The sequence below is a fragment of the Sorex fumeus genome, unplaced genomic scaffold (genome assembly GCF_029834395.1).
Source record: "Sorex fumeus unplaced genomic scaffold, SorFum_2.1 ptg000051l, whole genome shotgun sequence".
In the NCBI taxonomy this organism is placed as follows: Eukaryota; Metazoa; Chordata; class Mammalia; order Eulipotyphla; family Soricidae; genus Sorex; species Sorex fumeus.
This window is the reverse complement of record NW_026606108.1, coordinates 1,938,727-1,964,821: the sequence shown is the minus strand read 5'-3', so window position 1 is coordinate 1,964,821 and position 26,095 is coordinate 1,938,727. Positions and strand designations below refer to the sequence as shown.

General features: G+C 42.3%; 1 protein-coding gene across 2 annotated transcripts in view; it reads left to right on the top strand.

Moving 5' to 3' along the window:
• Nucleotides 1-26,095, top strand: part of GABRG3 (gamma-aminobutyric acid type A receptor subunit gamma3) — a 449,853-nt gene that overhangs the window by 255,784 nt on the left and 167,974 nt on the right. For both annotated transcript variants that reach the window (XM_056124363.1, XM_056124362.1), the window contains exons 4-5: nucleotides 10,939-11,159; nucleotides 12,441-12,523. In XM_056124363.1, the coding sequence (XP_055980338.1) occupies nucleotides 10,939-11,159; nucleotides 12,441-12,523 (304 nt within the window). The remainder of the gene's footprint in view (nucleotides 1-10,938; nucleotides 11,160-12,440; nucleotides 12,524-26,095) is intronic.

Genomic DNA, 26,095 nt, shown 5'->3' with positions numbered 1-26,095 from the left:
TTTTTTTTTTTTTTTTTTTTGCCAGAGGAGGGGGTTGTGTACAGGTGCCCATACCTGATGGTGTTCAAGACTTACTCCTGACTCTGCGCAAGGGTCAGTCCTGGTGGGGCATAAGGGACCATATGTGGTTCCAGGGATTAGACTTGGATGGGTTGTATGCAAGGCAAATGCCCTATCCACTGTGCTACCTCTCTGGCCCCTGGTCAGTTTTCAGTCCAATATAGGGTAGAATCCACACGGCAGAGCCTAGCAAGTGTTATGATCCGTGGCATATTCGAAATGCCAAAAACAGTAACAATAACATGTCTTATTCCCCTGACCCTGAAAGGGCCTCCAGTACAGCAGCGCTGGGAAAGACGAGTAAGGAGAGGCTGCTAAAATCTCAGGGCTGGGACAAATGGAGACGTTACTGGTGCCCTCTTGAGTTAATCAATGAAATTGACAGTGATACAGTGGTAGGGTAGAATAGGTCTTATTCGATATATATTGCTTTTCTGTCTATAACTTGATACTCAAATAGAGGGCTGTTTCTCTTCCTCTCTCTCAAACTGCCCTGAAATCTTGTTAGTCATCATTAGGCTTTGCACCATGTAGGACCTAATTTCTAGAACCCAGTCAAAGGCAAGGCTTAGACGTCTGCTCCCAATACCAGTGACTAAGGGACATTGGAACAAAAGAGCCACAAAATACAGTCACTAGTGATGGCAAAATTTAACAACTCTGCCTGAAATCTTAGAGAAATGAGCATCTTGTCCATGAGGATTTTTGTTTCTGCCACGCATCTTTTTCCCCCCCTTTTTTCAATTTTTATTAGTGAAACACCATGAGGTACAGTTGTAGACTTACAAATTTTTGTGCTTGAGTTTCAGTTATATAATGATCAAGTACCCATCCCTCCACCAGTGCCCATTCTCCACCACCGCTGATCCCAGTATCCCTCCCACCCCCATCCAGATTTGGGTGATGAGCAATCCCCAGTGGGGAGTAGGGCTGCCCGGGTGAAGCTGATTGAAGGAGCATGTGGTGCTGCTGAAAGACACCACCAGGCCGAGGCTGAGAGCAAAACTCCAGCCAGCTCTTCCGCATTGGCACATAAAACTAGAGTCTGGGGATCTTTCTCCAAGGATTCAAGTTAAGCCACAAACTTTGGATGATGACTCCCAAAGTCTACTGCAGAGTAAAGTGGATGGAAATACAAATCCAACCTCAACTCGGCTCCTTCAAGGGGGTGTAAGTGCTGGGAAGGAGTAAATACAGCTGTCACTATTTGCAGATAATTAGGAAGGCAGATGGCAGTTCTGGAAGTTGGTGGAAGGAGGAACTCGGCAGACCCTATTCCTGATGAACCCCACTCAAGAAGAAAAAAATGATACACACACATACACACACAGTGTTTCAAGTCTAGAACATGTCCAGAATGCATCCAGCAAATGGAGAATGTCCATTCCAGCAACCTACTAAATCATAGCTGCTCTCCCACCCAGGACCCCCTCTGTAACTTAGGTAACTGATACACTTCACTAGGGGCAAAATGGCGGGGTGGGGGGATTGTCCCTCTCCAAACTCAACCCAGCATCATGCAGCGATGGCACACTGCTGGCCTCCAAGCTCAATGAATTCCTTCGGCCAACGACAAAAGGGGAAACCTCAACCTCAGGGCCAGCCTTTGTTTCTGTGCAACTCCAAAGAACCATGGCAGCTACATGGCCCCTGCTTCTCTGGAGTGGCTCAGCTACCCAAACTGATTCTCTAATTTAAAAAGACAGTGTAATTGCATATTCTCTTAAATGCTTTAAGAAGCTGCTGCATAGAACAACGTATAATTACGTTGTTGCACTTGGAACATAAAGAAATGTCATTACCGGATAATGGGAATGCCAAGGAGTTTGGGGCAGAATGAAATTGTATCCCACAAAGGTTATTAACACCACACACTAACTGGAATCCTTAGAGAGGGGGAAAAATCAGAAAAAAAGAATTGAGACCAGAGAGACACTACAGCAGACGAAATACTTGCCATGCATGAAGTCAACTTGGATTCAATCCCCAGCACCAAATATGGCCCTAAGTACCACTAGGAGTGATTTGTGCTAGGAGTAAACCCTGAGAACTCTTTGTTAATATTTTATTTATCAAATAGAAATGATAGATAAGCACTTGTTCTCCCTTATGCCTTTTTTAAAGTGTAAAATATCTATAATAGTAATTCTAATAATGTACTTTACCATATGTAAATATTCTTTATACACCTATAATAGCACTGAATTGTGGGGTAGAAACAGTGTGGACATAAGATTTCCATATTTTACTAGGATAGATTAACATAAATATGAAATGTAATTCAGTAAGTTAAGGTGTGTGTTAGGAGCTTAAGAACAACAGGTGTATAACCTTAAAAATACAAGCCAAAAAATTACTATCACAATAGATACTCAAATGTCACATTATAGAGAACCTCTACTCAGTACCAAGGAAGGAACTAAGGAACAAAGGACAAAGGACTGTTTTTTTTTTCTAAGCCAGTAAAAGATGTAAATCCAACTACCAATAATATTGCATGTGAATAGATCAAATAATGCATTTGAAAGCAGAGATTATCAGCTTGGATAAAAAGGAAAAAAGCCTTGCTCTATAATGCCCAATAAGACACCAGTGAGGTTCAGGGTACAAAAAGATCAAAGTCAAAAAATAAAAAAAAAATTGTAAAGCAAATAACTGACATTAGGGAGCTGAAGTGAACATACTGATATTAGAGAAAATGAAATGTTATAGAAAATAAATAAGGATATTATTCAGTGATGAAAGGATCATCAGGGAAAAAGTATATATGTATATATACACAAATATAGACAATGGAGTCTCAAATAAATGAAGCAAAAAATATGTGAAGAGAAACATAAGCAATTCAGTGATAATATTTGGAAGTTTCAATGCCCCACTTCCAATAATGAATAGAACAGATGTAAGTCATCAGGAGTATGTAAAACTTGAACAACACTATAAATCAATAAGATCTAGTGATTATCTCTAGAACATTCGCCCAAGAGGATGAAACACTCTTCTCATGTGTACCTTCAACTTTCCTCCAGTAAATATTGGAGGAAAACACCAGGATTTGAGTCAATACCAAATGGTCAGTGAGTTTCACATGTTTTGCCCTCAGGAGCTGTTGGCTGGAAGTCAACATGGCTGAAAGACTGAGAGTCATTTTGTAAACAATGAGAGTTCTAACATAAATCCTCCAGCCTAACTGAAGAGTTGGGAAAGAACTGCTAATTCTTAGAGAGTAAAATGACTCATTTCTACTCTTAGTTCACCCATTATTCCTGACTCACTCGGAAAATCTATGAAGGCCATAACTGGGGAAGCTCTGGAGCCCCAAACAACCAGAACTCCTGAGACAAAGAGGACCATTCCTTTCTGCATGGTTGGAGCAGCGTTCATCGAGATTCTCCTGTTTGCCTCCCACTTGTCATCTAAAAACAAGGAATTGTGGAGTAGAGGAGAGTAAACAGAGCCCCACTGATACAGCCAGAATATAATCAAGGGGGAAGCCCAGTGATTAAAAATATGCAAATATGCTGAGTTGATCACAAATTAAGAGTGTGGTTGAGAAAACAACTAGGAAAATCTCTTAGGGCCATAATAGATTGCAGGAGCTTGCATGATCATAATGAACCCGGCAGAGACCTTGAGAGCCGTGAATTGAAATCCCACTTTTTAGGCTGCAGACATACACAGAAGACATGGAAATCACTGGAGGAGCTTAGAATTCTGCTCTGACACACACCTTAGAACCCCAGAGTATAGAGGACCATCTGAAGAAAAGGGTGCCTACTCAAAATTAAAATAGCAGAATTTTCTGCAGATTTAGAGGAAGAACCATACTCCCATCAAATAAAAAACAAAATATGAGTGCATCCTATAAGTGTATGGGCGAGAATGAATCTATGAGCTCCTCTGGAAAAAGATAGTGAATAGCTTCATTCGCCGATATTAAATAGATGTTAGAATTAACTCGAAGTACTGAGGCAAATGTTTTTTTTTTTTAATACACAGAGAAACAGTTGTGATTCTTTCAGTAAAGAACCAAAACAGAAGATAGAAGAACCCACTGGAAATGATAGAACTGGGAAATGCAATACAAACAGCCACTACCAAGAGAAACAGACATCAACAAAACTCCCCCTGGGTGTTTCAAGTGGATTAATAAAGGCAGCAGATGAGCGCATTAGCGAAATATAGAGTTGGTTTTCCAACCAACTTGAAAGCCAGGGATCAATCATAGGTTGGCCACAGCAAGGCAAGCAACCAGCCTGTTGTACTATCTATCTCTCCAACCCCAGCTGTCACAGTTCTAAATTGTTAGACAGTTAATTCTTAGACTGAATGCTTTTTTCTAAAGCTGAGAACAACACTCTTATTTCACACTCTTATTTCAATATCAGTGTAGAAGTTGTAATCAATTCAAAAGGCAAAGTAAGAAGCATACAAATTAGAGTGGAAGAAAAATATCCCAATTTGCTGGAGACTTGAATGTCTTAATAAAAATCAAAAGAAATATGCCAAAGGTCTTCTAGCACTTATGTTGGGGGGAAAACATAATAGAAGACCAACACATTTAAATTGTTATGGTAGAAATGTATTTTGGAAAGTTTGAAAAGCATTCAAGCTTTGGTGCAACAGGCTTGCTACTGGGGCACAGACGTAATGAAAACTTCAGTTAAACTTTAAGATGAAAGGGAGAGAGAAGGCCCAGTCTGCTTGCCAGGGCCCTGGAGTGCTGTGGGCAGAGCCCCATGACTGTGTGTGCCAGGGACAGTCACACACACACATCACACATTCACACAGCCACACACATGCACACACATGGACACGCATTCACACAACCACACACACATCACACGGTCATACACACATGCACAACTCACATGGACACACACAGCCACACACGTCACACACATAGTCACAAACACATGGACAACTGACATGGACACATATCACACAGCCACACACACATCACACACTCACATAGTCACAAGTACATGCACAACTCACATGGATACACACAGTCACACACATCACACACACAGCATACACTCACACAGCCACATACACAGCCACACACACATCACAAACACATGCACAACTCACATGGACGCACACAGTCTCACACAGCCACACATACAGCCACACACATATCACACACTCACATAGACACACTCACACAGGCATACTCAGGCGCACACTCATGTAGGCACACACATATGCACACACTCACAAAGCCAAACACATGCACACCTTCATACAAGCATACACAGCCACATTCACACACACATGCACACACTCACACAGCCACATGCACTCACACAGGCACACACAGACATACCATGTACACATTTACACAGGCACACACATGTACACACAGAAGCACACACAGGCATTCACGCTTTTAAGGGAGCATTTCAAAATGCCAACCCCTTCATTTACAGTGTCTAGATGAATCGCTGATTAAATCTGCATTGCTGTTAGCAGTGGGAGATGTGGGGATTCCTGAGTCAAGGTTAAGATACACATATATTCAGTTCAACACAGAACTGCAGATCGGGGACACACACCACAGCCGTGAAATTACCCCACTTTCACACACAAATGAACGGCAGTGTTTGGAGGCAATTCAGAAAAACATATTCCCATGAGTGGTAGGGTAATTGGAAAATTGAATCTAAATAATAAGTATTTTTATTTAAAGCGCTTTTCTCTTAGTATGACCAATATAAGCAACATTATTTTTTATCCACAGAAATCACATTAGTCTATGAAATGTTCCACTTTAAAATGATTTTGGTAATATTTGCTGTTTTTACAAAATGGCAGCACTTCTCTAGCAATTAAAATGTTCTTAGGTGTATGTCAGTGACTATAAACCAAACAGGTACATAATTTCCCTGTGCCCTCAGGACTCATTCACTTCTACTCCCCTTTTGTAGTACAGACTCAGTCACTTGACTTCTTTGAAAATATCTAAGCTCTGATTTTTGTCATCATTCCATTTCACATTCATAGCTGTGTTTATGTTTGTGCCATGCATTGGGTACATGGTTGGGGATCAGTCCAATAGTGCCCAGGCCACTCTGAGCTACCGGGATTGAACCCAGGATCCTGAATACAGGATCAGGATCAGATAAAGACTGTGCTCCATCCTTCGACACCTCCCAGCCCACATGCCATGTTCTCAGACATCACCAGTGATGAGTCATTTTTGAAAGGTTTGTCTAATGCACTCTGGAAATCTAAATATTTCCCCTGTAATTGAGTTTTGTAAATTAAATTCACTTATTAGGTTTTCTGGTCCATTATTATTTTCACCACCCCCAACCCCACAAAAGTGTGAAAATGTAGTTCAGTTTTGTTCTAATTGAAAAGGAAGTTCATCTATATGCTGACTCTTATCTTTGGATAGAAAATCAAGCAAGTCATGTCATCTACATGACATTGTCGGGAAGATCTAAGAAATCACTAGTCAAATAAATAGATTACATAGCACACAGTAAGGACACAGACATGTGCCTGCCAGTGCTGCTTTAAGAATGGGATAGAATGGGATATTTATATTACATATTAATTTTTGGTGTATTTTTCATGAAAGGGAAATTGCCTTGAAGACAGGAATTAAGTTCAGCTGAGAAGGAGGAGGGAGTTGGTGTGGAGTCTTCAATCTGGCATTGACTGTAGACATCCCTCTCAAATTAGAGAATTTGAGAGTCCTGTTCTATAGCAGCATAGAGATAAAAAGAGGGTCTTTCAAAGTAATGTATTTTTAAAAATCTAGTTTCAAAATTAAAAACTCTTTTAGATATATGTGGGCCATACCTAGTAGTACTCAGTGCTTACTCCTGCTGTCCTATCTGGTCCCTGACATTGAACTTCTAGAAGCCTGGATGATCACAATGCAGCTTTGGAAGTGTCCCCTCCCCTTTCAGGCTATGCCATGTCTTTGATGTGGAGGAATCCCCAGGGAAGGCCCCATCCTGACTTGGTAGAAGCTTTTGGTACTCCTCTTGAGTATAAGGGTACTACAAAAACGTTCCACTGTCAATGCACCTTTCTTGTGTTCACTGTGATGGAACCAGCTTAAACTTTTCGATGGTTGTTTTGGCCATTTCAGAAATGAGAGTGCCATGGTGGGGTGGGGGCGGGTCCCCAATGCTGGAGAAGCCCAAGTCTATGGGAGGGTATTCTGTGAGAGGGAGAGTCCCTCCGAGGAAAGCTAATATATGACAGGGGTGGCGTGGCAGACTTCAGGAGTCTTGGGTGGGAGGACAGGGGGCCAGTTGTAAATCTGCATCTCCCAGGACTCATTTCAGAAAATGGTTCAAGAAAGGTGTTAAATTCAGAAAGAGAGAGAGAGTGAGAGCGAGTGAGCAAGTGAGCGAGCGAGAGACAAGAGAGGTGCCTGTCATGGAAGAAGTCTGGGGTGAGGGTGGGGGTAGCTTGAAGGGGTGGGAGGGAAGCTGGCGACACTGGTGCTGGAAAATTACACTGGTGAAGGGATGGGTGTTGAAACATTGTGTGACTGGAACACAATCATGAACAATTTTGTAATGCTCTCATGGTGATGCAATTTAAAAATTAATTAATTTAAAAAAGATGTTAGACTTTGTTAGATTTCCAGACCTGCTAAGGAAGAAATTAAAATGCTTTTATTCAAATTAGCACAGCGGGTAGGGCGTCTGCCTTGCACGCAGCCAACATGGCCGACCCGAGTTCGATTCCTCCGCCCCTCTCGGAGAGCCCGGCGAGCTGCCGAGAGTATTCGATATGCCAGACACAGTAACAACAAAGTCTCCAATGGAGACGTTACTGGGCCCACTCGAGCAAATCGATGATCGACGGGAGGGTCTTTACTTTACTTTAGTTTACTTACCATTTCCTCATAGGTTTATGCACCTCAAGTCAGCCTAGGGTTGGGGTGACATTAAAGAGAATGGCTGAGGGCCAGATAATACAGGGTGACATGTTTGCCCTTGCGTGTCACCTCCCCTGTTCAGACCCCAGCCCTGCCTGTGTTCCCTGGAGCTTTGCCAGGGTTCACTCCTGAGCACAGAAGGAATAGAAGCAGGATGTGTCCCTGGAAACCTCTGTGCCCCCCCCCCCCCCCCCCCAAGGAAGAGAACTTCCCTTCCTAGTACATTTTCCATCTCTCCAGGCAGTCTGGCAACTTAGTGCACCCAGAACCCAGCCGGCGATAGCTCCAGGTCCCAGTTATGCCGGTCTCCCCAACTTCTGAGAGTCGTCCTTTATTAATTAATCATTTTCCCGTTTGTTCTCCTTTTTTTGGCAAAGGGAAGTACAGCGAAACAAATTGCTTTCAAAGTTAGCAGGGATCCTTGGAAGGCCTGCTATCTCCTCTATTTTGTCAAAATGTTCCCCATTGTACAGTAATTCCCGACCTATTTAGGAGCCATTAAGCCCTCCAATTATTCAAACATATTATGAACGGAGGCCCTCCACACCCACATGTGTAAATCAGGGGTTCTGCTCATTTTTCACCCATCCCATTTGTTAGCATTCAAAACACATTCATCTCACAGCTACTTATGCGTTATATAAAATATTGTTGATTTTTAGAAACACATTGCAGTATGGTTTTCTTCCCCTTCCCCCACCCCCTACAGAATAGAAAGATGATTAATGCCATTACAAAGAAAGTTTATGAGAGACATAAAAAAGAGTTCTCTGTGGGTGGCAAGTGTTTCTCCAACATTAAGTAAAATGTTGACGCGATAAAACATCCAAGCCATGTACCACACACACACACACACACACACACACACACACACACCCCAACTCATTATATCCTTCGGTGTGGGGCTCAATGGCCAGATTTCAGAGCAGAGAGCACCCCCGAACCCCAGCATCCCTGCCCCAGGACTGTCTTAGGAGATTCCTTATAGAAACACAGTGTTTGGGGGAGGCAGGATTCCCACCCCATTTGCCCCACTGTTGTCTTCAAGATGGTGGCCAGATATTTCCTGCAGAACACAAACCCCTGAGGATTGGGTACATCTTGAGTCCAAGAGGCAGGCACAGAAGGGAAAAGAGAGTTTCACAGAGCAGGGCATCCCTCGCACAGATGTGGAGGCAGAATCTGTCAGGGCTAGAGCCACGTCTTGTCCTCTGACATCATCCTCCCATGTGCCTGGAAGAGGGCACAGGGATGCAGACAGGCAAAGGACTTCACGTAGTTTGTTAACTGACGGAGCCCAGAGGTCATTTCTACTTGGACTTGGAGGTCCAGTTGTTAACCCTTATGTGGGTACTGGAACAAATGGCCACATTTCAGCTCCTGTAAGTGCTCCAGGGGACACCCAGGAGTGTCTGCACTCATGGACACCTGTTAAAGCTTTGAAGATTCTCACAAGAAATGTATTACGGGAGACTGGAGTGATAGGACAGCGGGTAGGGCACTCGCTTTGCATGCAGCCAAGCCAGGCTGGATCCCCGTCATCCCGTATGGTCCCCCAATCACCTCCCAGGAGTAACTGCTGAGCATCCCTGGATGTGGCTTAAAAACAAAACAAAAATAAATGTGTTCTTCTTGGCAAGGGTTGAAAGACACTAGGGAAGAGAGAAGAATGGGAAGCAGCTCCTGGCTGGGAAAGCGCAGTCACTTCTCACCCCTGTAGCAAATTAGGGGCCATGAGTCTCCAGGATACCAGACAGGGTCCTAGCCAAGCCCCAGGGAGATGAGATCTGAGCAGAGAGAACAGCACATTTATCAGGACGAGAATCCCAAATGGACCCTGGAACGTGGATGAGGACCCGCAGCCTTGTCTTCCACATACTCCTGACCCAACATTTGTCCTTTACATTGCTGCTGCATCTTTTGGGTTGATTCAGGAGTATTTCTTTAAGTCTTAAAGTGATTTTAGCTCCTCCCTACAACATATTAGACACATAAGAGTCATATTCCATGTCGTGAATCCTCAGTGACTTCCATTTATGGCAATAATTTTAATTCCATCAGCCTTATGTTGGAATTAACACTTGGTTGGCTTGCCACAAGTGTTATTATTATATGTAATTGATAACATATACTCGAGCGGGCCCAGTAACATCTCCATTGGAGACTTTGTTGTTACTGTGTCTGGCATATCGAATACATCACGGGGAGCTTGCCAGGCTTGGAGGTATACAATGTGTTAAATAGTGCTTTGTTTCTGCTTCTCTTTTTTTTTTGACTTGAGTTATATTGTTTGAGCATTCTCTTGTGAAAATAATAATTATTACCTTATATACCTATAATAATGGGTCTCCTGTTCTATGTAAGACACTGACAGTTTGTCTTATAGTAGTTTCTTTCTTCCTTACAACTTCTTTAGCAGGTAGATACCTCTCTGTACCCACTTTTCAGATGGAGTAGTAAAGGCTTTCTAGGTAAAGCTAATGGTGATAACTTGGACTGTTATTTAGGCACTTTTGCATCTCTGCCCTGAATTATAATCCTTTTGCTTCCTCATCACAGTTTACGTACCTTTTAAAATGTAACCAGCTAATCACTGTCACTTTGTTATCACACAATTGACCCATAATACTGACCACAATTTGTTGAGAATTAGACCATGTTAGACCAGGTTCAGTACTTCTGTTTGTAAGAACTAACAGAAAAAGTAAAAAAAGGTGAAGATGTTGGGGGGAGGAACACAATAAATAGATGAAAATACAAATTTTGTTTCTGTTTTGGGGCCACACACCGCTGTGCTCAGGGATCACTCCTGGTGGGACTTAGGAGACCATATGTGGTGCCAGGGATCAAACTCAGGTTGGCTACATGCAAAGCAAGAGCCTTATCGAGAAAATACAGACTTTTGGACAGCGAATCACATAGAAAATCCACTGACAGCACCATCTTTCCTGTCCTTTTCTCTGTTCTAGGAGTACCAAATCGATGTGTTCTTTGCTCAGACCTGGACAGATAGCCGCCTTCGATTCAACAGCACCATGAAAATCCTGACCCTGAACAGCAACATGGTGGGGCTGATCTGGATTCCCGACACCATCTTCCGCAATTCTAAGACTGCAGAGGCCCACTGGATCACCACACCCAATCAACTCCTCCGAATCTGGAATGATGGGAAAATCCTTTACACCTTAAGGTAAGACACCGCTGGATTTTAATGAGGGATGGACTGACTCTGGGCCCAAAATTTAGATTGTTGTGTGAGGCAACCTTATTTTATTGCTAAGTCTGCATTGCGTGTCCTGTTCAACCTGCTACAGCATCCTGAAAAAGCCCATCCACGTACCAAGCCTTTAAAAAGAAGGGCATACATAGTTTCAGTAGTGGATATAAATTTCTTCTTGCACCAGAGTCCATTCCTGCTTAAAGTAGACCTTGTAAATTTATCTTGAATATAGTTAACTCACAGATCCACTCGGCAAGTAATTTTTAAAATGTCATGACCTTGGGGCCAGAGAGATAGCACAGCAGATGAGGCATTTGCCTTGCATATGGACAGCCTGGATATGATCCCAGCAACCCATATGGTTTCCTGAGCATCCTTAGGAATGATCCCTAAGTGCAGAGCCAGGAGTTACCCCTGAGCACTGCATGATGTGGCCCCAAAATAAACAAAAATAGTCATAATCTTGGAGTACTAATTTGTAAAAGAATAAAATGTTTATAGCTAATAAATTAGTATGGGGAAAGAAAAAGAGCAAAGAGAGTTGGCTCAAAAGGCTGGAGAACAGGATTTGCATGAGGGAGTTCCTCCTGGGTTTGATCCCCGGCCCTACATAGTTGACTCCTGGAGCACCACCAGGGATGATCCTTGAGTACTAGCAGGTGTGGCCCTCAAACCAAAACTGAAGTCAACTGAACAGACCAAACAAGAAGTTTTGACGAATGCTTTTCTAATAAAAGGGGAAGTTATCCTTGAATTGACCTCTGTGGGGTCTTCCTGGTTGTTATGAAAAACAACCCAGGTCAGAAAACCTGCTTCAAGAAGCTACGTGACTTCCCCAAGTCAGCCGACATGGGGGCAGCTCCCAATGCTAATTTGGACTGCTGTCTTGTGGACACACACCAGCTTCCAGAGGGAGGAAGGATTGAATTCAGTCCAACAGATTGAAAACCAGGATGTAGAAACCAACAGTTGCATTTATTTGTTGCCTCTCTGTTGGATTTGCTTTGTATTTCTCCACACAGTTGAGAAATGTCTGAGCTGAAATTCTCTCTACTTCCCATCCTTAACACAAAATATGGCCCATGGAGTGAGTTACACAGAGTCCCATTCCAGATTGAGTGATCCTCATGGTACCCTCTACCCATCCCTGTCCCCAGTGTGCAAAGGAGCATGTCCCCTCCCTTTGTCTTAAGACTTTGTGGGGATGTACCTGGATGACTGAATAGGAGTGACACTCGGATCTCTCCACAGGCTTACCATCAATGCAGAGTGTCAGCTGCAGCTACACAATTTCCCCATGGATGAGCACTCCTGCCCTCTCATTTTCTCCAGCTGTGAGTACCAGTGTGATGTATGAATAGTGGGGAAGAATGTTCCCTGTGCTGGTTTCTGACTATAGAATTGATCTTGGTATTGATCACAGTTTCACTGCCCAGAAGCCACTGGGTGTTTTCACTGTAGAATTAATATACTCACATTACAAAACAGACCATTTTGTTGGAGCTGTGAATCATTTTCTATAATATTGAAGGCTTTCATAATGGGTAAAGAGTTGACTTACCAAAGTGTTCCACTCAGTGACCTGTGTATCTCATTTGGACCTACACAATATTCCTCAATGATAGTTTTTAATGTATCTAGGCAAGATGATTTGTCTTTTAAATGGAAGGATCATATTTTAATTTAAAAATAATTATGTTTTTCTCATTTCACTATTGTCACACGCAATTTTTCACAGTTCTGTGTTTTCTTATATTTTACATGAGACTGATCACATAGTTAATAGGTAACCAAAAATTTTTGATGACAACTAGAGCTGAGTACAAGGACATCTCAGGATATACGCACTGTGTTTGCTCATTTTGTAGAGTAAAATATTTAAGGATAGTCAGTATGGTAATGCATCTTTAGAATGTAGGATGGTTCATTTGAAATGTTGTAGACTGTCTGCACTGAAATCTAATTCATAAATAATCAATGGATTTTATTGGCTTTCTTTAAAATTGTACCTGGGTCATGAAGAACAAATGTAATGACATGAGGCACAAGATTTGTGGTTTACCTCATTGAACAATTAGAGGGCAAACATGAAGTAATAGGTGGGCATACTGTTGTTCATTTTATTCTTCTTGTTGTTTTTGGTTTGGGAGCCATACCTGATGTTATGATGCTCAGGGGTTATTCCTGACCCTACATTAGGGAATTACCATATGAGATGTTGGATATCAAACCTCAGTCAGCCATGTTCAAGGCAAGCGTCCTACCTACTCTACCATATTGGCTACTGCCCATGTTGTTCATTACAAGTCTGGAAAAAGGTAACATAAAAAGAAAAAATGCTCTGATATCCTATAATGAAAAATGTAAAAACATTCTTAGTAAAAATCAGTTTAATTAATTGAGTCTAAGTTTAACACATCCCCAGACTGTTAGATGTTTAGTCTAGATGACTAATGTCTATGAAGGCCTCGTAAATTTGCATATAGATTCAAATGGGTCAGCTGTTGTCTAATTATCTTAAAAGCTTGGAGCCATTGGCATTGTCTCCCTCTTTATGAATGAAATTGTTACATATGGGTACTCGTTTTCCTAGCATCTGTGTGTGAATCAATATGGCTCCGTAGACTGTTCCAATGATATACATTAACCTCGTCTATTAAATGTATTATTTCTCATTCACTGACATCTTATTTTGTTGCATCTCTTTTCCAATTTCCTGAATAATTCACAAACTCTTATTTCTTTACCAAATTTCCAATGTCTTCATGTTCTTGTTTCCTGAACATGCCAATATCTTTGTGGTATGAATTGTAGCATTTTTATTTTCATTTTTAACTGTCTCACAATAGCTTGTTTACATTTCTGGTCAATAATGTGTTGTTTTGAACTCGTACTTCCTGGAATGTCTCTTTTCTGCAGGATCTCTTTGAAGCTTATATTAAGGTAAGTACTTCTCAGGAAGGTTTGCTTGGCCTCTGGCTAGCATGGCCATCACTTCTGAGCAAAGCTCAACTCTGTGTTCCTGGGCTTCAAGATGATGTGGATATTAACCATATCTTCATGGCTCTAGATTGCAGTTTTAAGTTCTTTTATTTTATTTTGTTTGCTTTGTGGGGGGAGTCACACCCAGAAATTCTCGGGAGTTACTGCTGGCTCTGTACTCAGAAATTACTCCTGGCACTTCTTGGAGGACCAAATGGAATGCTGGGGATAGAACCTGGGTCAGCTGCAAGCAGGGCTAGCACCCTCCCTCTGTACTTCAGCCCCCACAGTCTGAAACTCTTAAGAGAATGCTTCTGCCTTTCTGCACTTCCCATAGACTAGACTGATTAGGGCATCTCCAGGGAAGGAAAGTTTCTCCTGAGTTTAGCTGACACTCCCTTCCTATGGAATCAACTCAACTGTCCATTGACATAAGAATGGATAAGCAAACTGTGGTCTGTCCCTATAAGGAAACAAACTTGGTCTATTTCTAGAATAGATTAAGTGGCATAGATGAAAAGTTGGGTCATTTTTTAAATTGAAACACACACACACGGTCTACTTCTCCTTTTTAGAGGTACATAGATTAGTCAAAATTATAGAAGCGCAGTAGAATGTTGTTATCTTTCTCAGGAAAAAAGAAAGAATGGCAAGATATCACTTAATGGGCTTAGAACTTGACTTTTGCAAGACTAAACAGCTCTCGGGATGGGTGGAGATAGTTTCTCAGCAATATGGAGCAATTAGTATCACTGCATTGCACTCTTTATGTGCAATGGCACACTTTATCTTATGTGTATTTTACTGCAATCAAAAATTGAAAAAAGTATAACAGCTGAAATAAAACATTTATGAGAAAGACTGCGTAGCAGATTTGAGCACGAAAAGAATCTAAATACTTCAGCAAATATCAACGTTTATTGTCCAATTCAAAAAACGCAAAGATAAATGGTTAAAGAGAAATGATCCAAATCTCAGAAACTAATGGCATCATTTGAGTTTACTAGCATGCAAAGGAGGACAGTCTCTAAGGGCAGAAAGAATGCATAAAGCTATCAGGGCCAATGTCTTCCAGATTTTACAGTCTCTACAAACGTCTTCCAGATTTTACAGTCTCTACAAACATATCCAGGCATATGAGTGAATTGCAAGTGGTATAAATTCAAAATGGTATAAATGTATACATTATAATCTAAGCATCTAAAGGCAAAGACAATAAGAAAGCAGCAAGGGAAAAAAACTCCTATTATTATGAGTGGTTCTTTTAACATTAATATTTGATTTCTCCTGAGAAATCATGAGAGAAGTTGGGTGACACATTCAAAGATTGAAAGAAAAGACTGTTATCAAATAATTATATATTTGGAAACTCTGAAAGTAAATTGACATTTTCAGATAATCTAAAACAGATTCCATTGATGTGATTAAAATCTACATCATCTTGAAGTCCATGAACACAGAGTTGAGCTTTGTTCAGAAGTGATGGTCGCGCTAGCCAGAGGTCAAGCAAACCTTTCTGAGAAGAATTTACTTTAACACAAACTTCAAAGAGATCCTGCAGAAATGAGACATTCCAGGAAGTATGCGCTCAAAGCAACAGAGAGGCTTATTCTATAACAAGTACTATAATAAGTCCTCCAGGCCTGTGGATATGGAATTGGAGTTATAAAAGAGAAAGTTGTTTTAAAAAATATTTTGTTGACACTAACTTGATGCTCACCCATACTTAATCACAGTAAGATGTTAATATTAACAATTCCCACAGTCCACTAAGAAAATAATTAAAGTATATAATGAAAGAGTTGGCAAGGTATTTAAAATTATACTTTAGAAAAACGTTTCTCTAAATAAATAAAATCAGTTATGGAGAACCAAAAGGATGAGCTTTCAGAAAAATCAATACTGAAATGTCATCCATAAATATAATCTTAACAGTGATTACATTGAGTTTAAAATGATTGAATACTCAAATCAAATGTCAATGATTAGAAGAATAGGTAAAAGACTGTGATTCAACTAAATGCTCCCAATTAGAGACATAAATTATATTCATGTCACAAGCCATTTGACTTAGAAGGATGGCATGAGATCTGTTATGCAGATTGTAACCAACAGAGATCTGTGTTTCTATTAGTATCAGACAGGATGTCATTAACGTTGTCACTGAGACAAAGTCATTTTTACAAAAGTAATGGGTCAATAAAGAAATCATAACAATGAAAAACATGCACATACTCAATAAAACATCCTGAAAATACACAAAGCAAAAAGTCACTGGTTTGAAGAGAAAAAGACAATTCAGTTATCATATTTAGATTTCCATCTTTGACTCTTAAAAATGGATAGAAATATAAAATAAAATTGTCAGTATGTAAATGAAAGAATATTTCAAAATATCTGGATCTTTAATTGACAGGTAAAAAATGTGCCTCTAAGCATCACAGAATATGTAGCCTATCTCAGCTGAACGTGAGACAGACTGTAATTCAAAAAATTTTTTTCCACTCTCACCTTCTCGTGGTTGTTGATACTATTGTGATGCATGGACTTACACACTTGTTGCAATGTTGGTCTTCTTGGGTGGTGCTCCAGGGGTTGAAACTGCTGGGGTCACACAGGCAGCACCAGGAATCAGATGAAATCATGTGTGGCCATCCAGTGATCATGCTCAGAATATTGTACCTGGAAGGCAGGTGCTTGACCACTGAGCCCATTCCTGCTGCACCACACACTGTAAGCCAGTGTTAGTCCACAAAATAGGTCAGTACAGTTTAAAAGACTAAAATTCAAGTTAAGATTATAGGATGAATATACAAGATCATTTGCATTGTTATACATGAGAAATGAAGAATCTAAAACTGCAATTATGAAAATAATCAACTTTATCAAGTATCAAAAATAACTTAAAAATGAATACAGTGCAAGATTTTCTGCACTGGAAACTAAAAAAAAACCATGGTTGAAAGAAAGCAAGCCTACAGAAATAGAAAATCATCCTTTATTCATGAAAGCAGAGACTTAATTTTGTTAGGATGATAATACAGTTCAAGGTGACCTAAAAATTCAAATGCAATTCCTATCCAAACCTCGACTGAATTTTTTCCTGTTTGAATTGACAGACATGTCCTAAAACTCTTTGAAAATTAAAGAAATCTAAACTATAGCAGTATTGAAAGAGGAAAAATTTTGGGAGTTCACATTCAGAATTAAAAAGTTATTACTCAGCTTCAGCCATCCAGGTAGTGGTGATCTGTAGCTAGAGAGACTGGGAATCAATGGGATAGAATTGAGAGTCCAAAAGCAAACCCATATGTTCACAGTTAATTGATTTTAACAAGGTTTCCCAAACGATCCAATGAGAAATAACAGTCTTTTAAACAAATGGTACTCAAAAATTGATAGCCCTAGGCAACGAGTGAAACTGGACTTCTGGCTTGCAAACTCTACTACAAATAACTGCAGAGAGGTTAAGAAACTCAAATGCCAGGACTAATCTATGAGTTTTTTTTTAACGCGGTATATTTGCATTTTTGTGATTTATTCAAAGTTTTGTACCTATGATACCAAAGCATAACAAACAATGAAAACTGGATATCACCATGTAAACCTTGTATTTCGAAGGACATTGATGTAGATAATTTGAGTGATTTTTACTCCAAATGATGTCAGTGGGAGAAGTGAATAATGTGGGAGGTTATTACCAGAAGATTATTTGCAGAAAGAGAGAGAGACATAGATAGAGACAGAGACAGAGAGATAGAAAAAGCAAGAGAGACAGAGAGTGGGTGAGAGAGAGAGAAAGAGTGAGAGAGAGAGAATGCACAAACACTACTGCCTTCCTGCTTGGGTCAGCTCTGTCACCCAGGGAAATTACCAAGGGGGTTGGACTGAAGTCTGCCCCATTCACAAAGTGGAATACTATGCAGTGATGAGAAATAATGAAATCTTGCTATTCGCTGCAATTGGAGAGTATCATGTCAAGTGAAATAAGTCAGAAGACTGAGACCTGGTATTTGTTCTCCTCCTCCTGATTTGTATCATTCACTTTTGGGCCAAGAACTTGGTTATCAACTCAGTTAAAATTATCTTCTATCTACCAAAATGGCTTTCAGGGGTTAGAGAGAGAGAGCATTGTGGAAATGAGCTTGCCTTGCATCTAGCTACACTGGATTTGATCTGTGACATCCTATGTGGTCCCCAGAGCTCATCAGAAGTACATCTGAGCACAGAGTAAGGAGTAACCCCTTACTAACTAACTCATCAGTGACTTATAAGTGTGAAACTTCTAGTGTCTGTAAAGTCTGAGTTTACTCAGTTCCACCACATTCTCTCTAAGGATGCCACTGTTTGCTCCTGCTCAGCCCAGTGCAATCTCTATATTAGTTTTTCTCTGTTTCCTTTCTTCCACACCATCCAAATGTTTCTCCTTACTGTCACTATCAACATTTTATTTAAAAATGACTTCATTTTCAGGTTGACACTTTGGGTTTTTTTTTTTTTTGGTATGTTTTTTATATCCAATAGAAATACAATGCAAACCAAAGGAGTGAGTATATTTTTTCAGGATACACACACACACACACACACACACACACGATAGATAGATAGATAGATAGATAGATAGATAGATAGATAGATAGATAGATCCTTCATGGCAGAGCCTGGCAAGCTCCCCTTGACGTATTCGATATGCCAAACACAGTAACAACAAAGTCTCCAATGGAGACGTTACTGGGCCCGCTCGAGCAAATCGATGATCAACGGGAGGGCCTTTACTTACTTACTTTACTAGTTTTTAGATCGACCCAGTTGTGCTCAGGACTTATTCCTGCTCTGTGCTGAGGATTATAATTGTCCCGCAATTACCTGAATCCTAGGCACAGGAGACAGTTCCCAGAACCTAGGGCAATAGATGTTCATAGGTCGCATGTCGTATGGCCAAGACAAAACCACCCCACAGGGAATACACTCCTACTCCTGTGACAAAGTTTCTTGGGGAGGATAATTGTTTTATATATAGGGGCAGAAAGGACTCTATCACATGCGGATCATGAGATGAGCAGAGAAAGGTAGAATCTATGGTTTACCCGAGCTAGATGGGTCAGTGTCACCAGGTGTCATGGGGTTTCTACGAGCTGAAGAGCTTCCCAGACACTACAGTGTGGGCTCTGCCCAGTCTCACACTGCGGCCACAGGCAGTTGCAAGGCCACTGAGCTATGGCAGTTGCTGAGGAATGCCGGTTCCCCTGGCAACAACTCACCCTCCTCAAGGCCCGGACTCAGAGTTTCCCCACATTAGCCTAGCATCCAGGAAGGTCAGGGAGCTGTGCCAGGAAGAACTCCAGCAGAAGATCATTCCTGGAAGGGCTTGGAAACATATGTGGTTCCTACACTAAAAGGGTCAGGGCTGGTCATTTGCAAGGAAAGCACCATAAACCCATACTATCGCTCTGACCCCAGAACTCAGCTTTGTAAAGCTGAAAATAACCATGATGTTAATTCAATTTGGATAATTCTTTCAAAAATGTTATCCTTTAAATATGTAATACATGTCAAAAGGTATCATATATTTGGGGGAGGGGGTTCATACCTGATGATGCTCCTTGCTCTATGCTCAGGAATTACTTCTGGCAGTGCTCGGGGAACCATATGGATACCGAGGATTGAACCCGACTCAGCTGCATGCAAAGCAAACACCCTCCCTGCTATACTATCACTCTAGCCCCTCATCATATATCCTAATCTTTAAGCATGGCATGGTTCTCGCTAAGCCTGCAACTCCCCAGTGTTTGTTTTATGCTGACAGCACAATTCTGTTTAGAGTAGGTTCATTTCAAGTGCACAGTAGTTTACCCTAGGTTCATGGTTATTATTGAAGGCACATTTTAAACACCTTTCAGAGCTTCTCAAAGCTACTTCAGAATTGTGCTTTGTTCAATATTGATAATATTTTTTATTTCCCCCAATTGTTTTTTCATCATCATGTTTGATACATGAGCGGTTTGCTCTTTCAGGACTAGTTTTGGAATCCAACCATGAGAATGATCTTGATTAACTTACCAGGTTCTCAGGAGAACTGTACAAATGTACGTGTGTGTGTGCATATATAATCCAAATCTCATACACACACAAAAAATTTAAGTCTTGTGACTCAAGTAGCTTTGAATCAGTTAAGTGTCTTTGCTAACTCCTTGTATTCACGGTTGGGGCTATTTGCTACAGGAGTGGAGGAAAAGAGATTCCAGCACTACAATATTCTCCGTGGTGTCGTGAAAACTGGCATTTTCTGAAAGTCTATTAGCTGCCAAATTTTATTATTGCTGGGACTCAGTAGTTACCAAGAAAATTCAGCAGTCAGACAAGGCTTTGGAGAATTTGTTTTGTTTCATTTGGAGGCCACACTCAGCCTTGGGTATACTCAGGGATTACTCCTGGCTCTAAGATTACTGAGATCACTTCTGGCTGTGCTCAGAAGACCAGATGTGGTGACAAGAAACCAACCTGGACAGGTCATGTGCAAGGCAAGTGCCCTGCCCTCTGTACTGTTTTCTGCATTATTTGTCAGTTTTGTTCTTTTGTGTTTTTGACCAGAAAACACCCAGCTATGCTCAGGGCTGTTCCCAATAGGCTCAGGGGGACCAGGTTTGGGACCAGGGTTTCAAACCAGAGTTGTAGCTGCTGAAACTGCCTGCAAGGCAAACCCCTTCCCACCCCCAGAACTATCTCTCCAGCTGCCTGATTTGGAAAAGTTTTCACATGAAGGAACGCTGGTCCTTCGTGAGGTATTTTCAATCTCCTGGCAGAAATGGTGTCACTGATCCCTTCCCTGCTCACTCCCTGCACTGGCTGGAATGGAGGAGTCCACTGCAGGCTGGCCTCTTGGGGTCCATTTGGAAACCAGCCTCACCTACTGTGCAGACAAGGGGATGGAGCCAGTGCTACCTGACCAGAGAACAGGTCAGAGAGGCCCTGCAGATGAAGGAGGTCCTGGTGAAGCCCAGCTCAGCCCCAGGCCTCGAGGATCATACATGAAGACCTGAGTGAGTTTCTGTTGGCCTGACACACCCCTGCCAGACCAGCAAGGTGATATCAAGCCGCACCTAAGTCCCTTTTATCTTCTCATCCTGGAAGTGATCCACTCCCACCCCGGACCCCAAGGTCACTGCAGCAGTCAGGCTGGGTAATATTCTCTAGGGTCCAGAAACAAAGATATGAAAGTCCCCTCTATCTTGTTTTTTAAGCTGTTTTCTTTGTCTCTGACAGAGAAAGAATTTAAGGACAAGAACATTGTAAGAGTCAAAGCAGAACGATTTATTAAGGTGAAAATAACAGCCTGGGACACTGCCATGCGCACTCCCAGGAGACAGTTTCTTGGAGAGTTTGGGGTGAATATTTTTAAGGGGTGAGTTCAATAAGGGCAGGGGTATGGATCAGGGGGTTAGCATGAGTAGCAGGGCTGGGGTTGTGCCAGTTATATATGCGTATAAGGACTGCATGCTTGCTTCTGAGTCCATCCATCATTAGGATCTAATTAGGCGGCTAGGAGCCATATCAGGAAATATGCCTTTGGGGCTCAATGAGCAGAAACCTGAAATCGAGTCAAGGTTCTGTTCTCCAGTATGCTCTAGTAGTTTGCAGTCTTGAAGCAGTCAGGAATACAGATGAGATAAGAGCCCTTTGTACATCTCACACTGAATTTGCATGATATCTCTCTCTCGTGACGTTTCCAGAAGATTCTGTCCCGTCAGCACTGCTTGATGACATGCAGTTAAACAGGAATGCAGTGGGAACGGCATTTCCCCAAGCATACATTCTATCTTCTTTTTAAAACATCCCCATCAAGCTGAGACACCCGAAAACCAAAGGGCAATGAGAACTAACGTCAACCCATTCAGTGCCTCACAAACGTGCCCAACTCTGGCCTGGGCTTACATTCATTGCCACTGAATTTGGTTTGGACTCCATATAAGTGTGTCCACATCCTTGATTGACTTCAGGATCATTGAGGACTGTTGATTGGAAGAAGGTTCTGAGACAGCCCAGGAGGCTCCTCTGAGGTGCTTGGAACCTTCAGAGTTATCACCTGTGTCTTGTAGCATTCAAGCTGCTTCTCCTTGAACAGATGGGAAGTTCGTCCTCAGCCACATGTCTTTCTGGGTGCCTCTGCTTCTAGCCAGGCAGAGGTACAAACAAATCAGAAAGTTTCTTTTTTGAGACCTAGGAATTGCTTCTTTCATCCTGGGCACGCAGCCTTCAGTGTACAGCCAGGTGCATTTTATTCTGAGTCTTTGCCGATGTGACCTGGACAGGGAAAAGTGCTCTTGGCTCATCCAACTGTTGTGTCTTAAAATAAAATCAGTCTGAATGCTGCTTCCAGTCTGCTGCAGAAATGAGCCAGCCAGCTGCCAGGTGGGACAGTCTTGCAGGTGTAGTCTCTGTCTCCTGCCTTTTTCTCCACAGGACAGGACCACATAGTTCCTTGGAAGTCCTTGCTCTCTGCGGGAGAGTGAGCCACCGAGGAGCAGCCACCATGTGGTGCCAGCATGGTCCTGTGTCCTCTGGAGTAAAGGCTTGTGTGTGAGATCATCTCAGGGAAGCCCCTTCTGAGGGAAGGATGATAGCTAATGTTGTGTGTTGACTTGACTGCGGGATGCCCAGGGAGTTTGTAAGGCGTTCTTTCTGGTTGATTCTGGAAGACTCCAGAAGAGAGCTGCACAGGGGACTAGAGAGATAGTACAGCACATAAGGCATTGGCCATGTATGTGTCTGACCAGGTTTGATCTCCAGCATCTTGTATGGTCCCCCAAGTCCAACTAGGGTGATCCATGAGTGCAGAGCCAGGAATAAGCCCTGAGCATCACTGGGTATAGCTTGAATCTCCCCATTCACAAAAAATAAATAAGCATTGGTAAAGATGAGAATGGGCCAAGCTGCTGAGGTCCAATATTGGAGGACAGATTTGCTTTTTGTCTCACCTCAGATATCCATCTTCTCCAGCCTCAGACACCAGCCTTTCAGATTGAGGGTCTTCAACTTGGTCTGAAGCAGCCTTCAGGTTTCCTAGGGTGCCTGTCTCTCAAATGGAAGACTTTGGAGACTCTTGGATGGTATTGGATTTACTGATTCCTGTATCTGTATCTATGCCTGCATCTGTGGAAGCATCACCCTCTGTCTAACTGTCTCTCTTTCTCTGGAGACCATTACTCATGCAGGGAAGCACCACCAACCTCTCCTATGTATATGGACTCTCAAGGTCTGAAATACTTCACCTCTATCTCAGATTCCTAATGAAGGTCTCTGCATGTCTAGTAAATGTGATGGAGAGCTGGGAGTAATGACCAAGATGGCATCCTGATGTCCCAGATGTCTGCCTTGTTCCCACTGGAGCTAGAAACTCTGACACCAACTGGAGGAGCTAGTACCTCTGCCTGTCTAGAAGCAGAGGCACCCAGAAAGACATGTGGCTGAGGATGGACTTCCCATCTGTTCAAGGAGAAGCAACTTGAATGCTACAAGACACAGGTGATAACTCTCAAGGTTCTAAGCACCTCAGAGACCATCAGAGACCAGAAAGAGAGGGTTCTGTGTGACCCTGACTTGCTGCTTGTGTTCTGAGGTGACCCTGGCCCATGCTCTCCAGATGTCCACTCTACATGGAGTGAAATCTATGGTCAGCTGTTGTTCTCACTGCTCTGGGGAGCAAGTGACCAGGCCAACATTCCCCCATGTGACCTTTCAATGCAGAAGACAGGCTGTATTTTCCACTGCATTTTCCATACATCATTTTCTGCCACCCAGGAAAGTCTCTGTACCTTCTTCCCAGTGTTTTTTGAGTCTCAAGACTAGCCTTCAGAGGTATAACAGTGGATAAGGTCTTACCTTGCACACAAATGCCCCGAGCCAATCTCCAGCACTGCCTTAGGGCCCCTGAGCATTTCCAGGAGTTATTGCTGAGCCAGAAGTAAGTTCTGAGCACAGTCTGGTGAGGCTCCCCAAATTACAAAGTCAGTTTGAAATAAACCAGCCCAGACTAGGGAACACTCTAGGAAGTGCCTCTTCCCAGGACTCACACAGAGGGGGCAGAAGCCCCACCTGCAGAAGGTGGAGAAATTCTCGTGTGAGCTGGGCCAGGGCTGACGGAGGATTGGCAGGTGAACAGAAACATCTGGGCATAGTACCAGTGGATAAAGTTGGGGTGAGCTTTGGAAGCAGAAAACAGCCCTGTGCGTAGGTAGCCAGGCCTAGCTACTAGAAGCTTGGAAGCTACTAGACAGTTGGTGTCGTGCAGCTTGGGGTGTGCAGGTGATTCTTGAGGGCTGACTGATGGGACAGAGGAAGTGAGGAAGTAAGTACCAAATGGGTAATGCAGGTCCTGGGGGTCACAGTGCTATTGCTGGAAGAACTGGGATGGGCAGGGGTGCAGGCAGAACTGGTCCCTCCAAGCACATAGGACTTACAGCAGATGTTTTCGGAGAATTTGGGGTGTTTAAGGTTTTTGAGAGGCCTGCCGTGAGTAACACACTGTGATCATCAGAGACCAGAAAGAGAGGGTCCTGTGTGACCCTGACTTGCTGCTTGTGTTCTGAGGTGACCCGCATTCTCCTTGCATGCCTTAGGGAGCATCCAGGGCTTTGAGGTGTGGGGGTTTCTTCCAGAACTATAAAACCATAGTGGTGGGTGGTGATAACATGTATTTATTCTTATCGATTTGGAGCAGGTTGTAAAAGTCAATACAGAGATATTTTGTCCTTTTGTGTCTCTTACAGAGCTGTTATTAGTCTTTCTAAAGAATTTTCATTAAAAAGGTTCCCAGTGATAAGTTAATATTGGGTAGAACTGAATATCTGAGCCCTTCTTGCAGCAGAGCCAAATTAAAGACTATTAACCTTTAAAAGACTGTTAGAGGAAGGAGACCCAGAGGCTGGCTCCAGGTCACCCTGAGTTGGATTTCTCGGCATCCTATGGACCTCTGATCCCTCAAATACCTCTGCTTGTAGCCCCCCCAAAACATATAAAGTTGATGACTAATTCTTATTATAATTTTATCATTATATTAAATATATATGAAGACATTTTAAGAAGATTTAATCACAAGTTGATGCTTTTTTTAATCACAGGCCTATTAACTAATCAGAAATAGAAAATATTGGGAGGTGGGGGACTGGAGAGACAGTACAGTGAGTAGGGCACTTGCCTTGCATGCGGGTGACCTGGGTTTGATCCCCAGTATCCCATATGGTCCCCAGAGCAGCGCCAGGAGTAATTCCTGAGTGTAGAACCAGGAGTAACCCTGGAGCACTGACGGGTGTGAACAAAAATAAAAACCAAAAATACCCACTTGGCGTTGGCTCTGTTTCCTCTTTGTATAACAGTGAAGTAAATTTCTATATTTACTTCATGAAGGACATGTAACTCTGACTTTAACAGTGGACAGCTCCTTTCATGTCCTCCAGTTTTGCCTCCAGTATTTTTGAGCTTCTTTATCAGAGCACAGAGAGGATGGTTTTCCCTTCACAAAGCCCTGGTGCTCGCATCTCTACAGGAAACCACATTAAACCATTGGCTCTCTCCCTTCCCTTAAGTCAGTTTTGTCTGATATTATTAAGGTAAGGTAAAGGTAAAGGTCCTCCCGTTGATCGTCGATTTGCTTGAGCGGGCCCAGTAACGTCTCCATTGGAGACTTTGTTGTTACTGTGTCTGGCATATCGAATACTCTCGGTAGCTTGCCGGGCTCTCCGAGAGGGGCGGAGGAATCGAACTCGGGTCGGCCATGTTGGCCGCTTGTAAGGCGAACGCCCTACGCGCTGTGCTATCACTATATTTGTAATTAGAATGTTAACAAGTCTGAGCTTTATGTTTAAAAGGGTTTCCTGCATATGACATTTTGGTCTTTTTTCTGATTCCTTTAATAGTCTCTCTTTTTT